Source organism: Callithrix jacchus, chromosome 10 (assembly GCF_049354715.1).
Source record: "Callithrix jacchus isolate 240 chromosome 10, calJac240_pri, whole genome shotgun sequence".
In the NCBI taxonomy this organism is placed as follows: domain Eukaryota; kingdom Metazoa; phylum Chordata; class Mammalia; order Primates; family Cebidae; genus Callithrix; species Callithrix jacchus.
This window is the reverse complement of record NC_133511.1, coordinates 75,361,914-75,383,932: the sequence shown is the minus strand read 5'-3', so window position 1 is coordinate 75,383,932 and position 22,019 is coordinate 75,361,914. Positions and strand designations below refer to the sequence as shown.

Below are 22,019 nucleotides of genomic sequence, written 5' to 3'. Positions count from 1 at the left end.
TGAGCCACTACACTCCAGCCTGGCACCTGGCAACAGAGCAAGACTCTGTCTCAAAAAAAAAAAAAAAAGTGAGTAAATTAACTCAAAGACAAATTAATATACATTCTCCATCTGAAGAACCCTGAAACCCCAAATAGGCTGGGAGTAGTGGCTCACGCCTGTAATCCCAACACTTTGGGAGGCTGGGGTGGGCGGATCACCTGAAGTCAGGAGTTAGAGACCAGCCTGACCAACATGTAGAAAACCTGTTGCTACTAAAAATTCAAAAAGTAGCTGGGTATGGTGGTGGGTGCTTGTAATCCCAGCTACTCGGAAGGCTGAGGCAGGAGAATCGCTTGAACCCAGAAGCCAGAGGTTGCAGTGAGCCAAGATCGTGCCATTGCACTCCGGCTTGGGCAACAAGAGCAAGACTCTGTCTCAAAAAAAAAAAAAGTTTCCAATTTTGGACCATTTTAGACTTCGGATTAGGAATGCTCAACCTGTGTAAGGAAAAATGCTCAACCTGTTTAAGAAGAAAAACAAAAAAAATGATGTACTGTATACAGGGACACAAGAAAAATAAAAAACAAACAAAATATGTGTACATTGTTTCACAATGTATCCCTCTATATATTTTTTCTGTGTATATATATTTATATAAATATATATCTTCTGTGTGTGTGTGTGTGTGTATGTATGTATCTATGTGTATATATATATTTGTATTTTCAGTAGAGATGGGGTTTCACCATGTTGCCCAGGCTGGTCTCAAACTCCTGACCTCAGGTGATCCACCTGCCTTAGCCTCCCAAAGTGCTAGGATTACAGGCGTAAGCCACCACACCTGGCCTAGATATAGAATTTTTGGTTGCCAATTATTTTTCCTTTCAGCACTTTAAATTGTCTATGTCCTTCATTGTTTCTGATGAGATGTCCCTATTTATATATATGTATGCTCAGGAGGCTGAGGCAGGAGAATCGTTGCACCTGGGAGGCGGAGGTTGCAGTCAGCCAAGATCGTGCCACTGCACTCCAGCCTGGTGACAGAGTGAGACTCCGTTTCAAAAAAAAATGCTTATATCGGAAAAGAAGGTTTAAATTCAGTGATCTTAGTTTCTACCTTAAGAAGAATAATTAAACAAAAAGTAAATGGAAGGAAATAAGGGCCAGGCACAGTGGCTCACACCTATAATCTGAGTACTTTGGGAGACCAAGGCAAGCAGATCACTTGAAGCCAGGAGCTGGAGACCAACCTGGCCAGTAAAACTCCATCTCTACCAAAAAATAGGAAAACTAGCCAAAAAAAGGGTAAAAGCTTGTCCTGTGAAAAATTAATACAATTCATAAAGCCCTAGAAAGAGATCAAGAACAAAAGGGACATTACTTCAGATCCTATGGATTTTTTTTTTTTAGACAGAGTCTTGCTCTTGTTGCCCATGCTGGAATGCAATGGTGCGATCTTGGCTCATTGCAACCTCTTCCTTTTGGGTTCAAGTGATTCTCCTGCCTCAGCCTCCCAAGTAGCTGCACTCCAGCCTGGTGACAGAGTGAGACTCCGTTTCAAAAAAAAATGCTTATATCGGAAAAGAAGGTTTAAATTCAATGATCTTAGTTTCTACCTTAAGAAGAAGAATTAAACAAAAAGTAAATGGAAGGAAATAAGGGCCAGGCACAGTGGCTCACACCTATAATCTGAGTACTTTGGGAGACCAAGGCAAGCAGGCTGGCTAATTTTGTATTTGTAGTAGAGATGGGATTTCACCATGTTGGCCAGCCTGGTCTTGAACTCCTGACCTCAGGTGATCCTATGTTTATTAAAGGGATAAGAAAATTGTATTAACAACTTTATATCAATAAATATAAAAACTTGGATGAAACAAACTTCCAAAAACAAAACTTAGCAAAATGGATACAAAAAAATATAGATAACCTGAATAGTATAGATCTACTTAAAAACTTGAATCCATAGTTTAAAACAAAAAAACAAAAAAAAGCCTCCCCAAAAAGAAAACTCTGGGTCTAGATGATGGTGACCTGATTAATTCTACCAAGCTTTTATGGAGAAATAATACCAGTCTTACACAACTATCAGAAAATAGTACAGAAGAGAACACTTCTCATCCTGTGTTCAAATCCAAAAAAAAGAAAAAAAAGAAAGAACACTTCCCAACTTGTTTTATGGGGCAAGCCCAATGCTGATTTGAAACTTGAGATGAAACTTTTTCTTATAATTTCATAAGAAATAAATTATAGATCAATATGGTTCATAAACACTGACACCAAAATCTTTAACAAGCTATTAGCAAACCATCACAGAGTATTTTAAAGGCAGTAAAAATACTGATAGAGTATGATGCTCTATTGATAAATGTATGTCATACTTTTGTCCAAACCTATAGAATGTACAACAGTAACAGTGAATCCTGATGACACTGTGATGTGTCAGTGCAGGCTCATCAGCTGTAACAAATGTGCTCCTCCGGTGGGAGTGTTGATTATCCAGGAGGCTATGCAGGGAGTGTAAGGGAATTCTGTACCTACCTGTCAATTTTGTGGTGAACCTGTAACTGCTCTAAAAAAACCTGTCTTTAAAAAATGTATTAGTGAACTGAATCCAGCAAAATACAAAAAGGTAAATAAATCATAACCAAGTGATACGTTAGCTTTTAAAATGTAAATTAAAACCACAATGATAGACCATTTCACATCCAGTAGAATGACTAAAACTTTAAGAACTCCAAATGTTGGTGATAAAATGAAACAAACAGAACTCTTCATTTTTATTAAAAAAAAATTTTTTTTTCCTTTTATTTATTTATTTCTTTAAAGATGGGGTTTCACCATGATGGCCAGGCTGGTCTTGAACTCCTGACCTCAGGTGATCAACCCACCTCGGCCTCACAAAGTGCTAGGATTACAGGCGTGCGCCACCGCACCCGGCCTACTCTTCTTTATTTTTTTAGAAGACAGGGTTTTGCTGTCACCCAGGATATAGTATAATGAACATGGCTCACTGAAGCCTCAACCTCCTGGGCTCAAGTGATCCTCCCACCTCAGCTTCAAGAATACGTTGGCCTCCCAAAGTACAGGTGTGAGCCACTGTGCCCAGCCTATTTAAAAAAAATTTTTTTAACCACAAGAAGCAGCACTGAACAAATGGAACTCTTATACATTGCTAGTTGAGTGTATGACAGCCCAACCACTTTTGAAAAATGTTTGGTACTATCACAGAAAGGTAAATATGCCTCTATTCTATGACCCAGCAATTCCACAAATAGGCAATTATCCAAGACATGACAGTATATGTCTACAAGCACATTTTTAATAGAATTTTTATTGCCATCCTATTAATAATAATAAAAATTTGGAAGCATTTCAAATGCTCACCAAGGAGAGAATAGATCAACAAACTGTGGTATATTCTTACAATAGAATACTGCCCAGCAATAAAAAAAAGAATAAACTGTTATTACACGCCAACAATATGAATAAATATCTAAAATGTTAAGCAGAAAAACCCAGACACAGGCCGGGCAAGGTAGCTCACACCTGTAATCCCAGCACTTTGGAAGGCCGAGGTGGGGAGTTCGACCAGCCTGACCAACATAGAGAAAACCTGTCTCTACTAAAAATACAAAATTAGTCGGGTGGTTGGCACATGCCTGTAATTCCAGCTACTTGGGAGGGTGAGGCAGAAGAATTGCTTGAACCCAGGAGGCGAAGGTTGTGGTGAGCTGACATAGCACCATTGCACTCTAGCCTGGGCAACGATAGCAAAATTCCGTCTCAATAAAAGAAAAACCCAGACACAAAAAGTTCATGCTGTGCTTCCATTTATGTAATGTTCAAGAATAAGCACCCAGTGCAGTGGCTCACACCTGTAATCCCAACACTTTGGCAGGCTGAGACGGGTGGACCACCTGAGGTCAGGAGTTCAAGACCAGCTTGGTCAACATGGTGAAACCCTGTCTGTACTAAATATACAAAAATTAGCCAGGTGTGGTGGTGGGTGCCTGTAATCCCAGCTACTCGGGAGGCTGAGGCAGGAGAATCGCTTGAACCCAGGAGGGGGAGGTTGCAGTGAGCCAAGATTTCGCCATTGCCCTCCAGCCTGGGTGACAGAGGGAAACTCTGCCTCAAAAAAAAAAAAAAAAAGGCAAAATTCAGCTGGGAGCAGTGACTCACACCTGTAATCCCAGCAATTTGGGAGGCCGAGTTGGGCAGATCACTTGAGGTACGGAGTTCAAGATCAGCCTGGCCAACATGGTGGAACCCCGTCTCTACTAAAAATACAAAAAAATTAGCCAGGCGGGGGAGGTTGCAGTGAGCTGAGAACGTGCCACTGCACGCCAGCCAGGGTGACAGAGTGAGATGAGACTCTGCCTAAAAAAAAAAAAAAAAAAAAGGAATACCCAAAACTAATTCAATCAGAACAGTTTTTGCCTAAGGGGGGGTGAGGAATGACTAGAAAGGAGTCACAAGGGAACTTTCTGGGGTGATAAAAATGTTCTACATTTGTTTAGGATGTTAGCTATATAAGTGGATATTTAACATAACTCACTGAATTGTAAATTTAAGGCCTGTGCATTTCATTGTCATGTAAATTTGACCTCAATTAAGAAAAAAAAAGACTGCAGGCAAATATGGAAAAACAGGTTTAACTTCAATACTGGTCAAATGAAAATAAATAGAATTTAACTTTTGCCTGTTAATTCTGTAAATACAAAATAAAAATCCTCAATGATAGTAAGAGTACAGTGAAAAAGAAAGCTTTTAGATCCATGATTATTAAACCTTTCTGAAAAATAATTTGGCAATATGTAAACAAGCAGCTTAAAATACCTTAAACCATTAATACAAGAATTTGTTTCAAAATAAGCAGAAACTTTTACAATAATTTGTATAGGTGGAACAAATTAGTAAGTTTTGGTATATCTACTTGGTGGACCATTTTATAAATATTAAAAATCATTTTAGATCTGTTTCCCTTCCCTCCCCGAAACCCTTGCAGTGAAAGGGAAAAAAACTGTTTCAAAAGAATATTTGATATGAGAAAGTGTGTTAGGTGGAAGCTGAGCATAAAAAACTGTATTATAATCCTAATTTTGCATACATTTACATACAAAAAAGATGAAATTAGGTAGTGCTAAATTTTGATACTAGTTATTTTAATTTCAAGGGATTATAGTTTTTACTTCTAAAAAAAATACTTCAAAAAAACTATTGAGGTATATAATTTATGTACCATAAAATTAACCTATTTTATGCATATAGTTTTTAGTAAACTTACAGTTGTTCAATCATTACTACAATCCAGATTTAGAACAATATTTCCATCACCCCAAAAAGATCCGTTGTGTCCATCTGAAATTAATCCCAGGAAACCACTAATTTGTTTTTCTGTCTCCATAAAATTGCCTTTCCTGGACATTTCATATAAATAAGCATAAAGTTTTAAAAGTTTGGCTGGGCATGGTGGCTCACACCAGTAATCCAAGCACTCTGGGAGGCTGAGATGTGCAGATCACCTGAGGTCCGGAGTTCAAGACCAGCCTGGCCAGCAGGGTGAAACCCCATCTCTACTAAAAATACAAAAATTAGCCAGGTGTGATGGCAGGCACCTGTAATCCCAGATACTCAGGAGGCTGAAGCAGGAGATTTGCTTGAACCTGGGAGGCAGAGGATGCAGTGAGCCGAGATCTCACCTCTGCACTCCAGCCTGGGTGACAGAACGAGATTTTATCTCAAAAAAAAAAAAAAAGGTCATCTATGTAATAGCATGTTAATACATTCATTTATAATTTTTAAATTTTCCAAATTTTCCATTAAGAAGCATATATATGACATTTTGGGCTGGATGAAAAAAACATTTGTAGCTAAATTTTTAAAAGTTATTTATTTATTTGAGACAGAGTCTCACTCTGTTACCCAGGTTGGAGTGCAGAGGCACAATGTTGACTGACTGTAACCTCTGCCCCCTGGGTTCATGCAATTCTGCCTCAGCCTCTCTAGTAGCTGGGATTACAGGTGCCTGCCACCAGGCACAGCTAATTTTTGTATTTTTAGTAGAGATGGAGTTTCACCATGTTGGCCTGGTCTTGCAGGTATAAGCCACCATGCCTAGCTATTTATTTTTGAGACAGAGTCTTGCTCTGTCGTCAGGCTGGAATGCAGTGATACGACCTCAGCTCACTGAAACCTCCGCCTCCCAGGTTCAAGTGATCCTCCTGCCTCAGCCTCCCGAGTAGCCGGAATTACAGGCGTGCACCACCACACCTAGCTAATTTTTGTATTTTTTTTTTTTTTAGTAGGGACAGGATTTCAGCATATTGGCCAAGATGGCCTCGATCTCTTGACCTCATGATCTACCCACCACTGCCTCCCAAAGTGCTAGGATTACAGGCGTGACCTACTGCACCTGGCCCAGTTATTTATTTTTTATTGTGGTAAAAAAATATATAAATATATATTACATATATATTTATTTATATAAAATATAAATATACCGTTTAACCTTTTTTTTTTTTGAGACAGATTCTCGCTCTGTTGCCCAGGCTCGAGTGCAGTGGCACGATCTCAGCTCACTTCAACCTCCACCTCCCGGGTTCAAGTAATTGTACCACTTCAGCCTGAGTAGCTGGGACTACAGGCGTGTGCCACCACACCTAGCTAATTTTTGTATTTTTAGTAGAGATGGGGTTTCACCATGTTGGCCAGGCCTGTCTGAAACTCCTGGCCCCAACTGATCCGCTCACCTTGGCCTCCCAAAGTGCTGGTATTACAGGCGTGAACCACCATGTCTGGCCTCATTTAATCATTTTTAAGTGTACAATTCAGTAGTATTAAATACCTTCACGATGCTGTGTAACCATCATCACTAGATATTTTCTAGAACTTTTGCATCATCTCATTAATAAACTATCTATTAAACAATAACTCCCTATCACTTCTTTACCACAGCCTTTTTTTTTTTTTTTTTTGAGACAAGAGTTTTGCTCTGTCGCCAGGCTGGAGTGCAGTTGCGAGATCTCGGATCTCGGCAACCTCTGCGTCCAAGGTTCAAGCAGTGCTCCTGCCCCAGCCTCCCAAGTAGCTGGGACCACAGGCGTGCACCACCACGCCCCCCTCATTTTTGTATTTTTCGTAGAGATGAGGTTTCACCATGTTGGCCAGATAGTCTCAATTGCTTGACCTCATGATCCGCCCACCTCAGACTCCCAAAGTGCTGGGATTACAGGTGTGAGCCACCATGCCTGGCCACCAGAGCCTTTAGTAACCTCTATTCTATTTTCTGTTTCTATGAATTTGCCTACTCAAGGTAACTCATATAAGCAGAATTTTACAATGTACGACAGTCCTTTTGTGTCAGGCTGCTTTGAATTAGCATGTTTTCAAGGTTCATCCATGTTATACCATATTATCAATACTTTATTCTTTTTTATGGCTGAACAATATTCCATTGTATAGATAGACTACATTTTGTCTAGCCACTCATCTGTTAATGGACACCTGGGTTATTTACACATTTAAGCTATTGTGAGTAATGCTGCCACAAACATTGGTGTACAAGTACCTGTTTGAGTCTATATTATCAATTCTTTTGGGTGTATACCTAGGAGGAGAATTGCTGGATCACATGTAATTCTGTGTTCTATTTTTTGAGGAACATACTGCTTTCCACACTGGCTGTACCATTTGACATTCTAACCTGCAATGTTCAAGATAATTTTTCCACGTTTACCAATACTTGATTTTTAATAATAGCCATCCTTGTGGGTTTAAAGTGGTATCTCATTATAGTTTTGGTTTGCATTTTTTTTTTTTTTTGAGGTGGAGTTTTGCTGTTGTTACCCAGACTGGAGTGCAATGGCACAATCTCGGCTCACCGCAACCTCCGCCTCCTGGGTTCAAGCAATTCTCCTGCCTCAGCCTCCCAAATAGCTTGGGACTACAGGCGCACACCACCATGCCCAGCTAATTTTTGTATTTTTAGTAGAGAAGTGGTCTCATCTTGTTGACCAGGATGGTCTCGATCTCTTGACCTCATGATCCCAAAGTGGCCTCGGCCTCCCAAAGTGCTGGAATTATAGGCGTGAGCCACCACGCCCAGCCGGTTTGCATTTTCTTAATGACTAATGATGTTGAACATCTTTTCATGTGCCTATTGGCCATTTACATCATTTTAAACTCCCACTAGCAGTATATGAATGTTGCAGTTGCTCCACATCTTTGCCAGCATTTGGAGGTGGTGGTAGTGGTTGTTTCCTCACTAGTTTCTCAGGAGAAATCAACATTTGGTTTTGTTAGTCTTTGATTTTAGTCATTTTCTTGCGTCTGAAATGTTCTCTCATTGTGATGTTAACATGCATTTCTTCGATGATAAAAGATGTGCACTTTTTGTGTTATGTATCTTTTGTAGGAGGTCTGTTTAATGAGAAACTAAATGATTTGTACATTTTAAAACACTTTTTTTGGCTCATTTTTAATAGCTGTTCATCTCTTTATTGTTGATTTGTAGAAACCTGTTACATATGCTTTACTTTCTTTTTTTTGAGACGGAGTCTCCCTCTGTCACCCAGGCAGGAGTGTGGTGGCCAGATCTCTCAGCTCATTGCAACTTCTGCCTCCTGGGTTCAAGAGATTCTTCTGCCTCAACCTCCTGAGTAGCTAGGATTACAAGCATACACCACCATACCAGCTAGTTTTTGTATTTTTAGTAGAGATGGGGTTTCACCATCTTGGCCAGGCTGGTCTTGAACTCCTGACCTTGTGATCCACCCAGCTCGGTCTCTCAAAGTGCTGGGATTACAGGCATGAGCCACTGTGCCCAGCCTGTTACATATTCATAATACAAGTCCACTTTTAGACTTGTACTGTGTCAATATAGTGTGTGTATATAGTATGAATATCTTTTCCCCAGTCTGGGGGTTGTCTGATGTTTTTCTTAACAGTGCCTTTTGGTGAGCAGAATTAATTTTGATGAAGTCCAATTTATCAGTTTTCTTTCTTTCATTGTTAGTACATTTTGAATACAGTCCAAGAGTGCTTGCTTCGGCAGCACATATACTAAAATTGTGAACGATACAGAGAAGATTAGCATGGCCCCTGCACAAGGATGACTTGCAAATTCATGAAGAACACAGTCCAAGAAATCTTTACCCTAAGGCTGAAAAACTATTTGCCTCTCTTTTCTTCTAGAAGCTTTATGATTCTGAGTTCTACATTTCAGGGTGTATAAGACTACCAACTTCATTTATTTTTCAAGAGTGAGACTCAATGTTGCCTTTAGCACAGTACAAGAACATTTTTTTTCTTTTTTTGAGACAGAGATTCGCTCTTGTTGCCCATGGTGGAGTGCAATGGCACAATCTCGGCTCACCCCAACCTCCGCCTCCTGGGTTCAAGCAATTCTCCTGCCTCATCCTCCTGAGTAGCTGGGATTACAGGCATGCGTCACCATGCCCAGCTAATTTTGTATTTTTAGTAGAGACGGGGTTTCTCCATGTTATCAGGCTGGTCTCGAACTCCCGACCTCAGGCGATCCACCCACGTCGGCCTCCCAAAGTGCTGGGAATATAGGCGTGAGCCACCATGCCCAGCCAAGAACAGTTTTTAAATATATTACGTTATTTATTTGATACGAAAATTAAAACCACAAAAAAAATCAGATTGGTGGAAATGAAAATTAAAACTACAAAAAATACATCAGATTGGAAAAAATCCAAAAGTTTGATCCTACCATGGTGACCATGCTGAAGGAGAACAGGCACTCTCAAACCCTGCAGGTGGGAATGGAGACTGGCACAACCTTAGAAGGGAAGTTTGGCAACATTGATAATAATTAACAATGCATGTATCTTTGCACCAGCAATCCTGCTCTAGGAATTTATCTAGCATATCTACTCACACATGTGCAAAACCACATGTGCACCAGGTAATGTGCTGTATGAAAGAGCAAAAGACTTTAAATAAATTACAGCATAGCCATACAGTGGAGTACAACGCAGCTTTAAAAAAGAGGCAGGAGAAAGCTCTCTATATAATGACATAGAAAGATTTTGAAAATGTATTGTTAAGTTTAAAAGACAACAAGATATAGAACAGACTAGTTTACTACCATTAAAAAAAAGGAGGGTGGGCATGGTGGCTCATGCCTGTAATCCCAGCACTTTGGGAGGCCAAGGCCTAGGCAACATAGTGAGACCTTATCTCTAAAAAAATAAATAAATAAATAACCAGGCATGGTGGTGCACACCTGTAGTCCCAGCTACTTCAGAGGCTGAGGTGGGAGGATACTTGAGCCTTGGAGGTTGAGGCTGCAGTGAGCTGTGATCGTGCCACTGCACTCTAGCCTGTCTCAAAAACAAAAAGAGAGCCATTATGTTAGCTGTGTGCTAGTTAACAAAAAAGGTAGGGGGAGAAGACTATTTATTTGTTTGTATATGCTTAATGACTGGCAGAATACACAAAAAACTGATAAAAGTTGATTATCTGTGGAGGCAAGAACTGAACCGATGAAGGCAGGGGTGGGATGAATACGTTTCATTACATAACTATATATATTTTTTTGAGTTCTGAACCATGTGCATATATAACATATTCAAAAAATTAAATAGTAAATTTTGCAATTATTTCCTAAGTATCTGATAATGATGGTAACAGGAATAGCTACCACTAATGAACACTTAATATATATGTGGGCTGAGTAACTTATATGCTTTACCTCATTCAATCCTTGTATCAACCTTATGGGGCAGATGCAACTAACACCCTATATTACAAATGAGGAAAAACAGGCTCTGAGAGTTAAGTAGCTAAGAAGTTGCAAAATATTATTCACTCCGAAGTTTGTGTTTAACTGCTGTACCACATTGTATATTCGTGTGACAGTTTTGGTACTGATGTATGTACTGATTGATATAACAGAAAAAAGTAATTACCTGTTGCCCTTCTGTACCCTCAGCAGTAACCATAGCAACAGAGTGTGTTCCTGCTGAGGAAATGACTGCATCATGGGCAGGGACTGTGATGGGCGTGCCATCCTGCGTTACCATTGTGATGGTGTTGCCAATGGCCTGCATGTCAGCTTGAGATATGTTGACCTGCAATACAGTGAATTTTACAAAGCTGTCAATGTTTCTTCTTATAGCTGACAATCTTACATAAGGACTGGGACTAATCTTTGTATAAGTTTGCCCTGTGAATGTAAATAAGCCTTTTGGAATGAAATAAACACATTCAGTCATCAGAATAAGCAATACAATATTTATTTTTAAAATTCTTATTTTATTGTTATTCTTTTTAGAAGAATAACATTATTTGTATTCTTCTAAAAAGAATAATAAAAATAATAATATCATTAGGCCTTGCTCTGTTGCCCAGGCTGGAGTGCAGAGCCTAAAACTCCTGGGGTTCAAGTGATTCTCCAGCCTCATCCTCCTGAGTAGCTGGGACTACAGGCGTAAGCCATTGCTCCAGGCTAATTTTTTATTATTTTTTTTTTTGCAGAGATGGGGTCTCACCATGTTGCCCAGGCTGGTGTCAGACTCCTGGCCTCAAGTGATCCTCCCATCTCAGCCTCCCAAAGTGCTGGAATTACAGGTGTGAGCCACTGTGCCCGGCAACACAGTATTTCTTATTTGCAGTTCCTTCTCTCCATTCCTATTGCTAACTAAGATCCTTATTTTTCTCCCATCTGAATTTCTACAATAATCCAACTCTCTCCAGGTACCCAGTCTAACCCTTCCCTAACCATTCTCTACGCTGACATCTTTCCAAAACAAAACAAAATCTTATGCTCTTAGCTGAAATCCCCTGTGACTCCCCATCACCTACAGTTCAGACAACTTTTTTTTTTTTTTCAGATGGAGTTTCACTCTTGTTGCCCAGGCTGGAGTGCAATGGCACAATCTTGGCTCACCAAAACCTCAACCTCCTGGGTTCAAGTGATTCTCCTGCCTCAGCCTCCCAAGTAGCTGGGATTACAGGCATGTGCTACCATGCCCAGGTAATTTTATATTTTTAGTAGAGACGGGGTTTCTCTATGTTGGTCAGGCTGGTCTGGAACTCCCGACCTTAGGTCATCTGCCTGCCTCAGCCTTCCAAAGTGCTGGGATTACAGGTGTGAGCCACCACGCCCAGCCCCAGAATGCCTAAGACAGAAACTGCCTAATCACTGGGGGTTTCTCAGTAGTAGCTATTTTGAACTGTAGTGGGAATTTTTCCTGTATAGGGAAGTGGGAGGTTATATGAAACAAACCTCCAGAGGACCTCTGTATATGATGATCTAATTCAAGAAAAAGTGTTAATGGTGATGCAGAATTAAAACTTGGTTAATAATCTTGCATGCCAGTCAGAGGACAAAGAGTAGAGTGTGAAATCAGTAACATCAAAGTAAGGAGGGAGAAAAATGAGATGGCAGAAGAGCTTTCTACTTTCTAATCCTGAGTATCAAAACAGGGCAAATGAATCATTAAGCTCTAAGAGAGATAGGTAAGGAGAGCATTCTCCATGAAAGAGGCAGACACAGAAGGGTAAAGAACCACATTGTGTATATTTCTACCAGGTATTAAAACAGCCTTAGCTAGAGCTTAAAAATGGAATCAAGGTGGAATTATTTTAGGCTAATGGCATCTAGAAAATAATAAAATGTTTGGCTAACAGAGAACAACCATTATACTGTGCTTTGCCTGGGAGATACCTATTCTATAGACTCTGTGAAGCTAGCTGAATGAACTCTCATGATTCCTCATCTCTTAATGGTACCATAACATGCTGATCATCTCAGCCAAATAAATCTCTGTTTTCTCAGTCTCACCTCCTGGATCTAATCAGCCACCAAATCCTATCCCTTTTCTGAGCTGTGTTTCACACGGATCCAGTACCTTTCAAGCACTCAATCTCTGTGTGGCTGACTTTTATCATCTCACTTTTAAGCTACACCAGTAACACCATTTGGATTCTACAGTCACAAACATTCTCTCTCTCCTAATCTCGCTGCACGGAGTCTCTTTAAGCAGACTACTGAAAAACCTTCAGGGTTTCCAAACTTTGCGCTCTGGTATTTCAAAGCTTTCCTCAATGAGGACCCAGCCTGCCTTTCAAGTCCAGGTTCATGGAAAGATTTCATTTGTTTGGCTTTTGGTGGATACTTACATGCTGAGTCCCATCTTGGGATATGAGTGTAACTTGTTGACTTAGCCCAGATTGAGTTACTGTGGCTACTTGTGTAGAAACAACGTCATCCCCTTCTACACCCGTAACATACGTAATCTGGGACCCTTTAAGAACATCTTCACCTTGACCTGTTTAAAACAAATGATTCATTTATTTGGCCAACTAATCAATTTATTAGGAAACAGGACATTTTAAACATTAAAAAGAAAATTACATAAATTAAAACGTACATGCGTTATATTCTAAGTCACAAACATGGCTTCCTCCTAGGACCTCCTTCCAATTCCTCCATCTCCACTTTTGCAAAGGCAAACCACATCAAAGCAGACCAAACAAAAAACCTTTCTGCATCAAAGTAAGTGTTCTGATTTTAAGGGACCTATTTTATCCTCTTAGATGGAGTAATTACTTGATACTGGTGGCAGGGAGGTGAAGAACTGCACAGAAAAACTAGCAAATAACCCTTCAAGTATGCACGAAGTTCTTGAATTCACTTAAGAAGCTGTTAAAGGCAGGGTGCGGTGGTTCACGTCTGTAATCCCAGCACTCTGGGAGGTGGAGGTGGGTGGATCACCTGAGGTCGGGAGTTGGAGACCAGCCTGACCAACATGGAGAAACCCTGTCCCTACTAAAAATACAAAATTACAGGCATGGTGATATATGCCTGTAATCCCAGCTACCTGGGAGGCTGAGGCATGAGAATCACTTGAACCTGGGAGGCAGAGGTTGTGGTGAGCTGAGATCGCACCATTGCACTCCAGCCTGGGCAACAAGAGCAAAACTCCATCTCAAAAAAAAAAAAGAAGCTGTTAAAAGTGGTTTAAGACTATTTTCATAAACATTAACCACAAAACCAGAATGGTTTGTAAACACACCTACTGATACTAAATTTGGTCTTTAGCACAAGTGATTGATTGAAAGGCATAAGTACACAATGACCTCACTGTGTAAAGACAATGTATGGTCTGTTATCTGAGTTATGTGTGGTTAGTAATTTAGTGACATAAAAGGAACCTCCATCTTTATTTCATAAAGAACCAGCAAATAAACAGCAATTTCAATAGTCCATTACTGCTATAATTGTCAACCGGGAAGATTCCTCATCCTCCTTTCTTTCATCACTTTCCATCTCCCATGAAGTCAGAAAGAGGGAAAAAAAAGTTTCTACCTCAAAGGACTTGACATATTAAGAGTACTTCTCAAGTCAGTGGTTAATGCATGCACTCATATGGCTACAGTCATCAGTCATCAAGGTGTAATTTCCATGACAGACCATTACTTCATTTCTTTTTGTTCTGTTCCACAGCTATTTATATACCATTATTTCAATAGGTTACAAAACCCAGGGGATCATGAGAGAAAACAAAAATCTATCCCTATTCTTGGAAAAACAGTCTTAGTTTCATTTTTTTTAAATAAAATATGTGTTATTATATTATAGACTATTTTCAAGAATATAAGAACTTCTGATAATCTGAAATATCAACATTTAAGGAATAGATTTGAGGAAGCTTAAAAAAAGAAGTGTCTTGCAAACTTAAGTTTGATGTCATTAAAACCCACTTTCTAACTGAAAAGATTCAACAGTTGTAGTATCTTATTTACTTCCTTTCTCTCAGCAATTGTCAAATATATGGTAAATTATTATTAACTGTAATCATAAACTGTACAAATCTTCAGAACTTATTCCTCCTAACTGAAACTCTCCTCTTTGACCAGTATCTCCCCAGTTGATGTAATATCTAACCACGCACACTTAATAGTGTTTTGGCTAGAAAATAATCACCATCAAGACTGATGGAATTGCTATTCTCGTACTATCACCTAACAAATACCTGAAAAGACAAATCAGGACTACAAGGAATCATCTGAACAGATGACCTGTTCTTCCCCTTATTCTCCAACAAACTGTCTCCACCTGAATGCTTTTCAGTGCTTCAATATCAGTTGTTAAAAAGAAGAAAAGATGTCTTCTCTTAATTTTCAAATTTACTTCATTTAGGAGGTACTCAATGAAACAGTAAGAAACCTGCTTTGTTCTGTGATTTTTTTTTTTTTTTGAGATGGAGTCTCACTCCTGTCATACAGGCTGGAGCGCAGTGGTGCGATCTTGGCTCACCACAACCTCCACGTCCCGGGTTCAAGTGATTCTCCTGCCTCAGCCTCCCAAGTAGTTGAGATTACAGGCGTATACACCATGCCCAGCTAATTTTTGTATTTTTAGTAGAGATGGGGTTTCACCATGTTGGCCAAGCTGGTCTGGAACTCCTGACCTCAAGTGATCCATCCGCCTCAGCCTCCCAAAGTGCTGGGATTACAGAAGTGAGCCACCAAGCCCACCCATGTTTTGTGTTTCAGAAAAACCTACCTCCAGCTGGGCGTGGTGGCTCATACCTGTAATCCCAGCACTTTGGCAGGCTGAGGCAGGCAGATTATTTAAGGTCAGGAGTTTGAGACCAGCCTGGCCAACTCTGTCTCTACTAAAAATACAAAATTAGCCGGGCATGGTGGCGCATGTCTGTAATCCCAGCTACTTGGGAAGCTAACGCAGGAGAATCACTTAAAACTGGGAGGCGGAGGTTGTGGAGAATCTCGACTCTTGTGGTGAGCCGAGAGGGTACCACTGCACTCCAGCCTGGGCAACAAGAGCAAAACTTCATCTGAAAAAAAAAAAAGAAAGTAAGGAAGAAAGAAAGAAAAACCTTCTTCCTTTTACCTCTTTTACCTACTTACCTATGCTTAATAATTTACCTGAAATAATTCAGTGTAATTCTCCAAAATATTTTTCCAAGGGTTTATTGAAATGAATATTTTTGTCTCTTACAATAACATACTTAATGGCACCTGCATCAATGAAGTTATTTGGGAGTACTTCTCTACTATTAAGATTAAGACCAACATTCTTAATGGACCCAAACATCTGGCTACCCCTGCCTTGCTCTCCAGCCTTGCTTCACACCACCTTCCCAGGCAGAAGTGCCCTACTGGCCAGGATTCATTCAGCATCTACAATTTACTTTGATCTCTCCAACCTCCCAGCTTTCTGCATGTGCCATTCTCTCTGTTTGGAACATTCACCTGCCTTTGCTCCCTGCTTCCCTTCCCCGCAACCCCGGCTTCCTCACCCAGTTAACCCCTATTCAACCTCTAGATCGCTCCAAAAATCCCTTCCGTGACCTCCCAGACTAACATTCCCTTCTATATATCCGAGAGCACCACATACTTTTCTCAATAACACTTACTGCAGTTGTAAATTATGTTTGTGTGATTATACGAATGAAACATTTATAATTTGAGAAAATGCTATGAATCATAATTTATGTTCATAACTGCTGATTTTCAAACTCAGACACAAAATATAGTAGACAAAACTCTCACCTGGGGGCGGCTCAAAGAAGGCTTCCTGCTCCTCCTCGATGGGCTCAGTGTCATTGTGGGCCGTCCGTTTGTGCATGGCCAGCGTGGAGATCTGCTTGTATGTCTTCCCACAGTGGTTACAGTTGTAAGGTTTAGAATGAGTGTGGACAACATGATGTTTGTACAAACTGGAATATTCTGTAAACCTTTTGTCACAGCCAGGAACTGTACAAACATAAGGCTTTTCCCCTAAAGAACAGAACCAAAAAAGAGGTCAACTTGCCAGGTGCGGTGGCTCATGCCTGTAATCCCAGCACTTTGGGAGGCCGAGGTGGGTGGATCACGAGGTCAAGAGATCGAGACCATCCTGGTCAACATGGTGAATCCCTGTCTCTACTAAAAAAAAATAAACAAAACATTAGCTGGGCATGGTGGCGCATGCCTGTAATCCCAGCTACTCAGGAGGCTGAGGCAAGGGAATTGCCTGAACCCAGGAGGCGGAGGTTGCGGTGAGCCGAGATCGTGCCATTGCACTCCAGCCTGGGTAACAGGAGCGAAACTCCGTCTTAAAAAAAAAAAAAAAAGAAAAGAAAAGAAATTAGCCAGGCGTGGTGGCACGCGCCTATAGTCCCAGCTACTCAGGAGGCTGAGGCCAGAGAATCACTTGAACTCAGGAGGCAGAGGTTGCAGTGAGCCGAGATAGAGCCATTGCACTCCAGCCTGGGTGACAAAGTGAGACTCTGTCTCAATAAAAATGAATAAATAAATAAATAAAAAGGTCAACTTTTACATATGTAGGCATGATTATTCCACACTTCCCCCGCAGGGGGTAAAATACCTCTAAAAATAAATAGTTGCCAAATCCCTCCTCATCCCACCATGAGGCAGCACACAAGAAAAGATTTCCTAACTATGGTTTTAGCTTGACTCAAAAGGTAGCATGCATCCTTAGTGTTGTCCCCATGTATCAACACCACGTTCCCCTTTATCTCAAGGAATGGGAAAAGGACGGAGATGTTACCCAGTTTAACTCTAACCGTGATGAAATTGTAATTTCTTGTTTCCCATAACTAGATAATCTAGATACTGTTAGTGATACTCTACTAATAATGACAATAATAAATGCAAATATTATTGTAACTTATACAGCTTATCCTAAGAATTTTATAAAGATAATAAAAAAGGATTTTCTTAAAAAGTCTATTAAACATTTGGCCAGGCACAGGGGCTCACACCTATACTCCCAGCAATTTTGAAGGCTGAGGCGGGCAGATCAGCTGAGGTCAAGAGTTCGAGACCAGCCTGACCAACATGAAGAAACCCTGTCTCTACTAAAAATGCAAAATCAGGCAGACATGGTGGTGCATGCCTGTAATCCCAGCTACTTGGGAGGCTGAGGCAGGGGAACTGCTTGAACCCAGGAGGTGTAGGAAGTTGCAGTGAGCCGAGATTGCATCACTGCATCAGCCTGGGCAACAAGAGCAAAACTCCAACTCAAAAAAAAAAAAAGTCTATTAAACAATGTTAGATATATCAGCACACCTACAAAGACAAACATGTTTCATTTAACTGAACCTGACTTCTTGCATCCAATCAAAAGCTACTGAGTATTCTAATAGCAAGCCGGCAATACACAGGTAAGTAAGTCATTTTTGTTCTATGAAAAAGCTTGAGAACATTATAGGCAGTACATATATTTTTAGAACTTTTTATTATAGGAAATTTGAAATATACAAAAAAGTATAGAGAAACAGTGTAATAACCCCCATATACCAATCATCCAGCTTCAACTATCAATTCATGACTAATATTGTTTCTTATATTTACTACCCATTTCCCCCATTCTTCCTCACCAGGACTATTCTGAAATAGTTCCAGATAACATGCCTTTTCTTTCAGACTGTATATCTAAAAGATGGGTCCCAGTTAAAAAAAATATGTAAACAAAACTAGTAATAATTACTTAATATCACAAACTATCCAAACAGTGCTAACATATAGTGGTGTGGGGACCTAGAACTGAAAGTAAACTGGAACAAATTAACCTAATTGTCTAAGTGACTACTACCCTGAAGGTGGGGGAACAAATAAATTAATTAAAGTAACTCATTTATACAGTATTTGACTTATGCCCTCAGTCTTGGGCTCAGTGGCAAAGGTGAGGGGAAGAATTTTAAACAAATATTCAGCTCTTTTTTAGTAGGTCTGTTCACTGTACTGTAAGGGTTAAGTGATTCTGAAACTATTTTAGATGGAATAAAAGACTGAGCAAATGAGTAAATATTTCAAATGCTGCTGGAAGTCAGGGTCACTGCTGTGGAAAAAGGAGACTACAAATATGGAATAAGGCAAGGGAAAAAAAGAACCCTGTGGTGAAATGGAATTGAAGGCATTGGTATGAACTCAAACTTATCAAAGTATGTGTACATAATACATGTCCTGGTTTATTCTCATTCAACACATTCCTTGAGTAACTGCACTGTTCCCAGTGATTCTAAACATAGTAAACGAATCTAAAAATAACAAGATATCACAGTAACGTACTATAACAGAAGTCTAATACATACAGTAATTGGTGATTGCTTCCTGTCGTCTGCCCAGTTCCCATTCTCAAAACAGGCAGGCTAATTAATGCCTTTGGGAGGCCTAGGCAGACAGATCACCTGAGGAAAAATCAGCCCAGTTGCTATTTAGGCTAGAGCAGAAATTGCCACTAGGTGGCACCAAATCAATGCCAAGAGACGAATGGATTTGGATCGTGCTTTTGCACTCCCTTACTGGCTAGTTGCATAGCCTCATCTGACTAGCCTTGCAAAAAAAAAGAAAAGAAAAAAAGTAGTGCATTTCACAGAACTGAATCTTTACACTCTGCTGGATAGTGTGGGCATTTATTGTAGCAGTTACTTGATTATGAGCTAATCATTTCTTCCGAAGACCTGGGGAGCTTTAAATGTATCCCGATGCCTGGGACTCACCCCAGTGCAATTATGTCAGAATCTTTGCAGACAGGATCTGGGAAATCAGTCTATTTTAAAGAGAGGTCAGGCGCGGTGGCTCAAGCCTGTAATCCCAGCACTTTGGGAGGCTGAGGCGGGTGGATCACGAGGTCAAAAGATGGAGACCATCCTGGTCAACATGATGAAACCCCGTCTCTACTGAAAATACAAAAAATTAGGTGGGCATGGTGGCGCGTGCCTGTAATCTCAGCTACTCCGGAGGCTGAGGCAGGAGAACTGCCTGAACCCAGGAGGCGGAGGTTGTGGTGAGCCGAGATCGTGCCATTGCACTCCAGCCTGGGTAACAAGAGCGAAACTTCGTCTCAAAAAAAATAAAAAATAAAAAATAAATAAAGAGATATATCTAATATGCAGCCTCATTTGAGAGCACTGCTCTATCTAAATGTTCCAAGGATATCGATATGGCCAAATTTAATGTAGGCATCTCTCTTATTTTGCCTATAAAATGTGCTGAATGGCTTTGAGATAATTAGTCTGTATTCTATTACTTTTATTTCTTTTTGAGATGGAATCTTGCTCTGTCGCCCAGACTGGAGTGCAATGGCATGATGTCAGCTCACTGCAACCTCTGCTTCCCAGGTTGAAACCATTCTTCTGCCTCAGCCCTCCGAGTAGCTGGGCTAACCAGGCACACACTACCACGTCCAGCTAATTTTTTGTATTTTAGAGACGGGGTTACACAGTGTTGCCCAGGCTGGTCTTGAACTCCTGAGCTCTGGCAATTCACCAGCCTCGGCCTCCCAAAGAGCTGGGATTGCAGGCATGAGCTACTGAGCCCAGCTCTATATTCCATTACTTTAAATGGGAAAAATAATGTTTTCCCAGCCCATCCAAAAACCCCTGCCATTTTATCCAATTATCACAGTAAGGCTCTTAAGCACCTATATTATAATAAGAAGCACTGAAAACATCAATTATTTATTTATTTAGGACAGAGTCTCACTCTGTTGCCAGGCTGGACTGCAGTGGCGCAATCTCAGCTCACTGCAACCTCCCCCTCCTGGGTTAAAGCAATTCTTCTGCCTCAGCCTCCTGAGTAGCTAGGACTACGGGTGCATGCCACCACACCCAGCTAATTTTTTTGTCTTTTTAGTAGAGACGGGGTTTCACCATGTTGGCCAAGATGGTCTCGATCTCTTGACCTTGTGATCCGCATGCCTCAGCCTCCCCAAAAGTGCTGGGATTACAGACGAGCCATTGCGCCCAGCTAATTTATTTTTTTGAGATGGAGTTTTGCTCTTGTTTCCCAGGCTGGAGTGCAGTGGCGTTATCTCAGATCATTGCAAACTCTACCTCCTGGGTTCAAGCGATTCTCCTGCCTCAGTTTCCCAAGTAGCTGGGATTATAGGTGCCCACCACCACACCTAATTTTTATATTTTTTAGTAGAGATGGGGTTTCACCATATTGGCCAGGCTGTTCATAAACCCCTGACCTCAGGTGATCTGCCCGCCTTGGCCTACCAAAGTGCTGGAATTACAGGTGTGAGCCAGCATGACTGGCCATAATTATTTAATGGTAAGTGAACTCATTTGTAGGTACATGTTTATGTGTAGTATCCAACAATTGAGTATCAAGGCTGGACGTGATGGCTGATGCCTATAATCCCAGTTTGGGAGGTAGAGGCGGGTGGATCACCTGAGGTTAGGAGTTCGAGATCAGCCTGGCCAATATGGTGAAACCCTGTCTCTACTAAAAATAAAAAATCAGCCAGGTGTGATGGCACACACCTGTAATTCCAGCTTCAGGAGGCTGAGGCAGGAGAATCGCTTGAACCCGGGAGGCGGAGGTTGCAGTGAGCCGAGATCACAACACTGTACTCCAGTCTGAACAACAGATGGAGACTCTGTCTCAAAAAAAAAAAAAAACTTTTAATTTTGAATTAACACAAGATAAGATTACCCTTAATACCAGTAATAAAACTATATTAAAATTTTTCTGGTCAGGTACAGTGGCTCACACCTATAATCCCAGCACTTTGGGAGGCTGAGGTGGGCGGATCACAAGGTCAAGAGTTTGAGACCAGCCTGGCCAATATGGTGAAACCCCATCTCTACTAAAAATGCAAAAATTAGCCGGCCATGGTATTGGGTGCCTGTAGTCCCAGCTACTCAGGAGGCTGAGGCAGGAGAGCTGCTTGAACCCAGGAGGCGGAGGTTGCAGTGAGCCAAGATTGTGCCACTGCCCTACAGCCTGGGTGGCAGAGTGAGACTCTGTCTCAAAAAAAAAAAAAAAGAATTTTTAAAATAAAACTAATGCACATCCTGTTCTACTCTCACATTCGCCTTTCCATTCCCATCCACCAAAAATACATCCACAAAATGGAGCATCAAAGTTAAAAGTTTCTATACTGCAAACAGTATCAAGAGAATTAATGGAAGAAAATATTTGTAAATTATACATCTGATAAGAGACTTGGATCTAGAATTAGAAAGTCATACAACTCAGTAATAGAGACAACCCAATTTTAAAAATGGGCAAAGGATCTGAAC

General features: G+C 40.6%; 1 protein-coding gene and 1 pseudogene across 19 annotated transcripts in view; one reads left to right on the top strand and one right to left on the bottom strand.

The window, feature by feature from the left end:
• The window catches only part of ZNF143 (zinc finger protein 143), a 77,392-nt gene that overhangs the window by 6,315 nt on the left and 49,058 nt on the right, over nucleotides 1–22,019 (bottom strand). For 15 of the 19 annotated variants that reach the window (XM_002755031.6, XM_078340475.1, XM_078340473.1 and 12 more), the window contains 3 exons: nucleotides 16,534–16,761; nucleotides 13,135–13,283; nucleotides 10,920–11,081 (listed from right to left, as the gene is read on the bottom strand). In XM_002755031.6, the coding sequence (XP_002755077.2) occupies nucleotides 10,920–11,081; nucleotides 13,135–13,283; nucleotides 16,534–16,761 (539 nt within the window). The remainder of the gene's footprint in view (nucleotides 1–10,919; nucleotides 11,082–13,134; nucleotides 13,284–16,533; nucleotides 16,762–22,019) is intronic. The other 4 variants (XM_078340479.1, XM_078340480.1, XM_054242056.2 and 1 more) reach the window with 1 other exon arrangement.
• Nucleotides 9,022–9,136, top strand: LOC118145903 (U6 spliceosomal RNA; annotated as a pseudogene).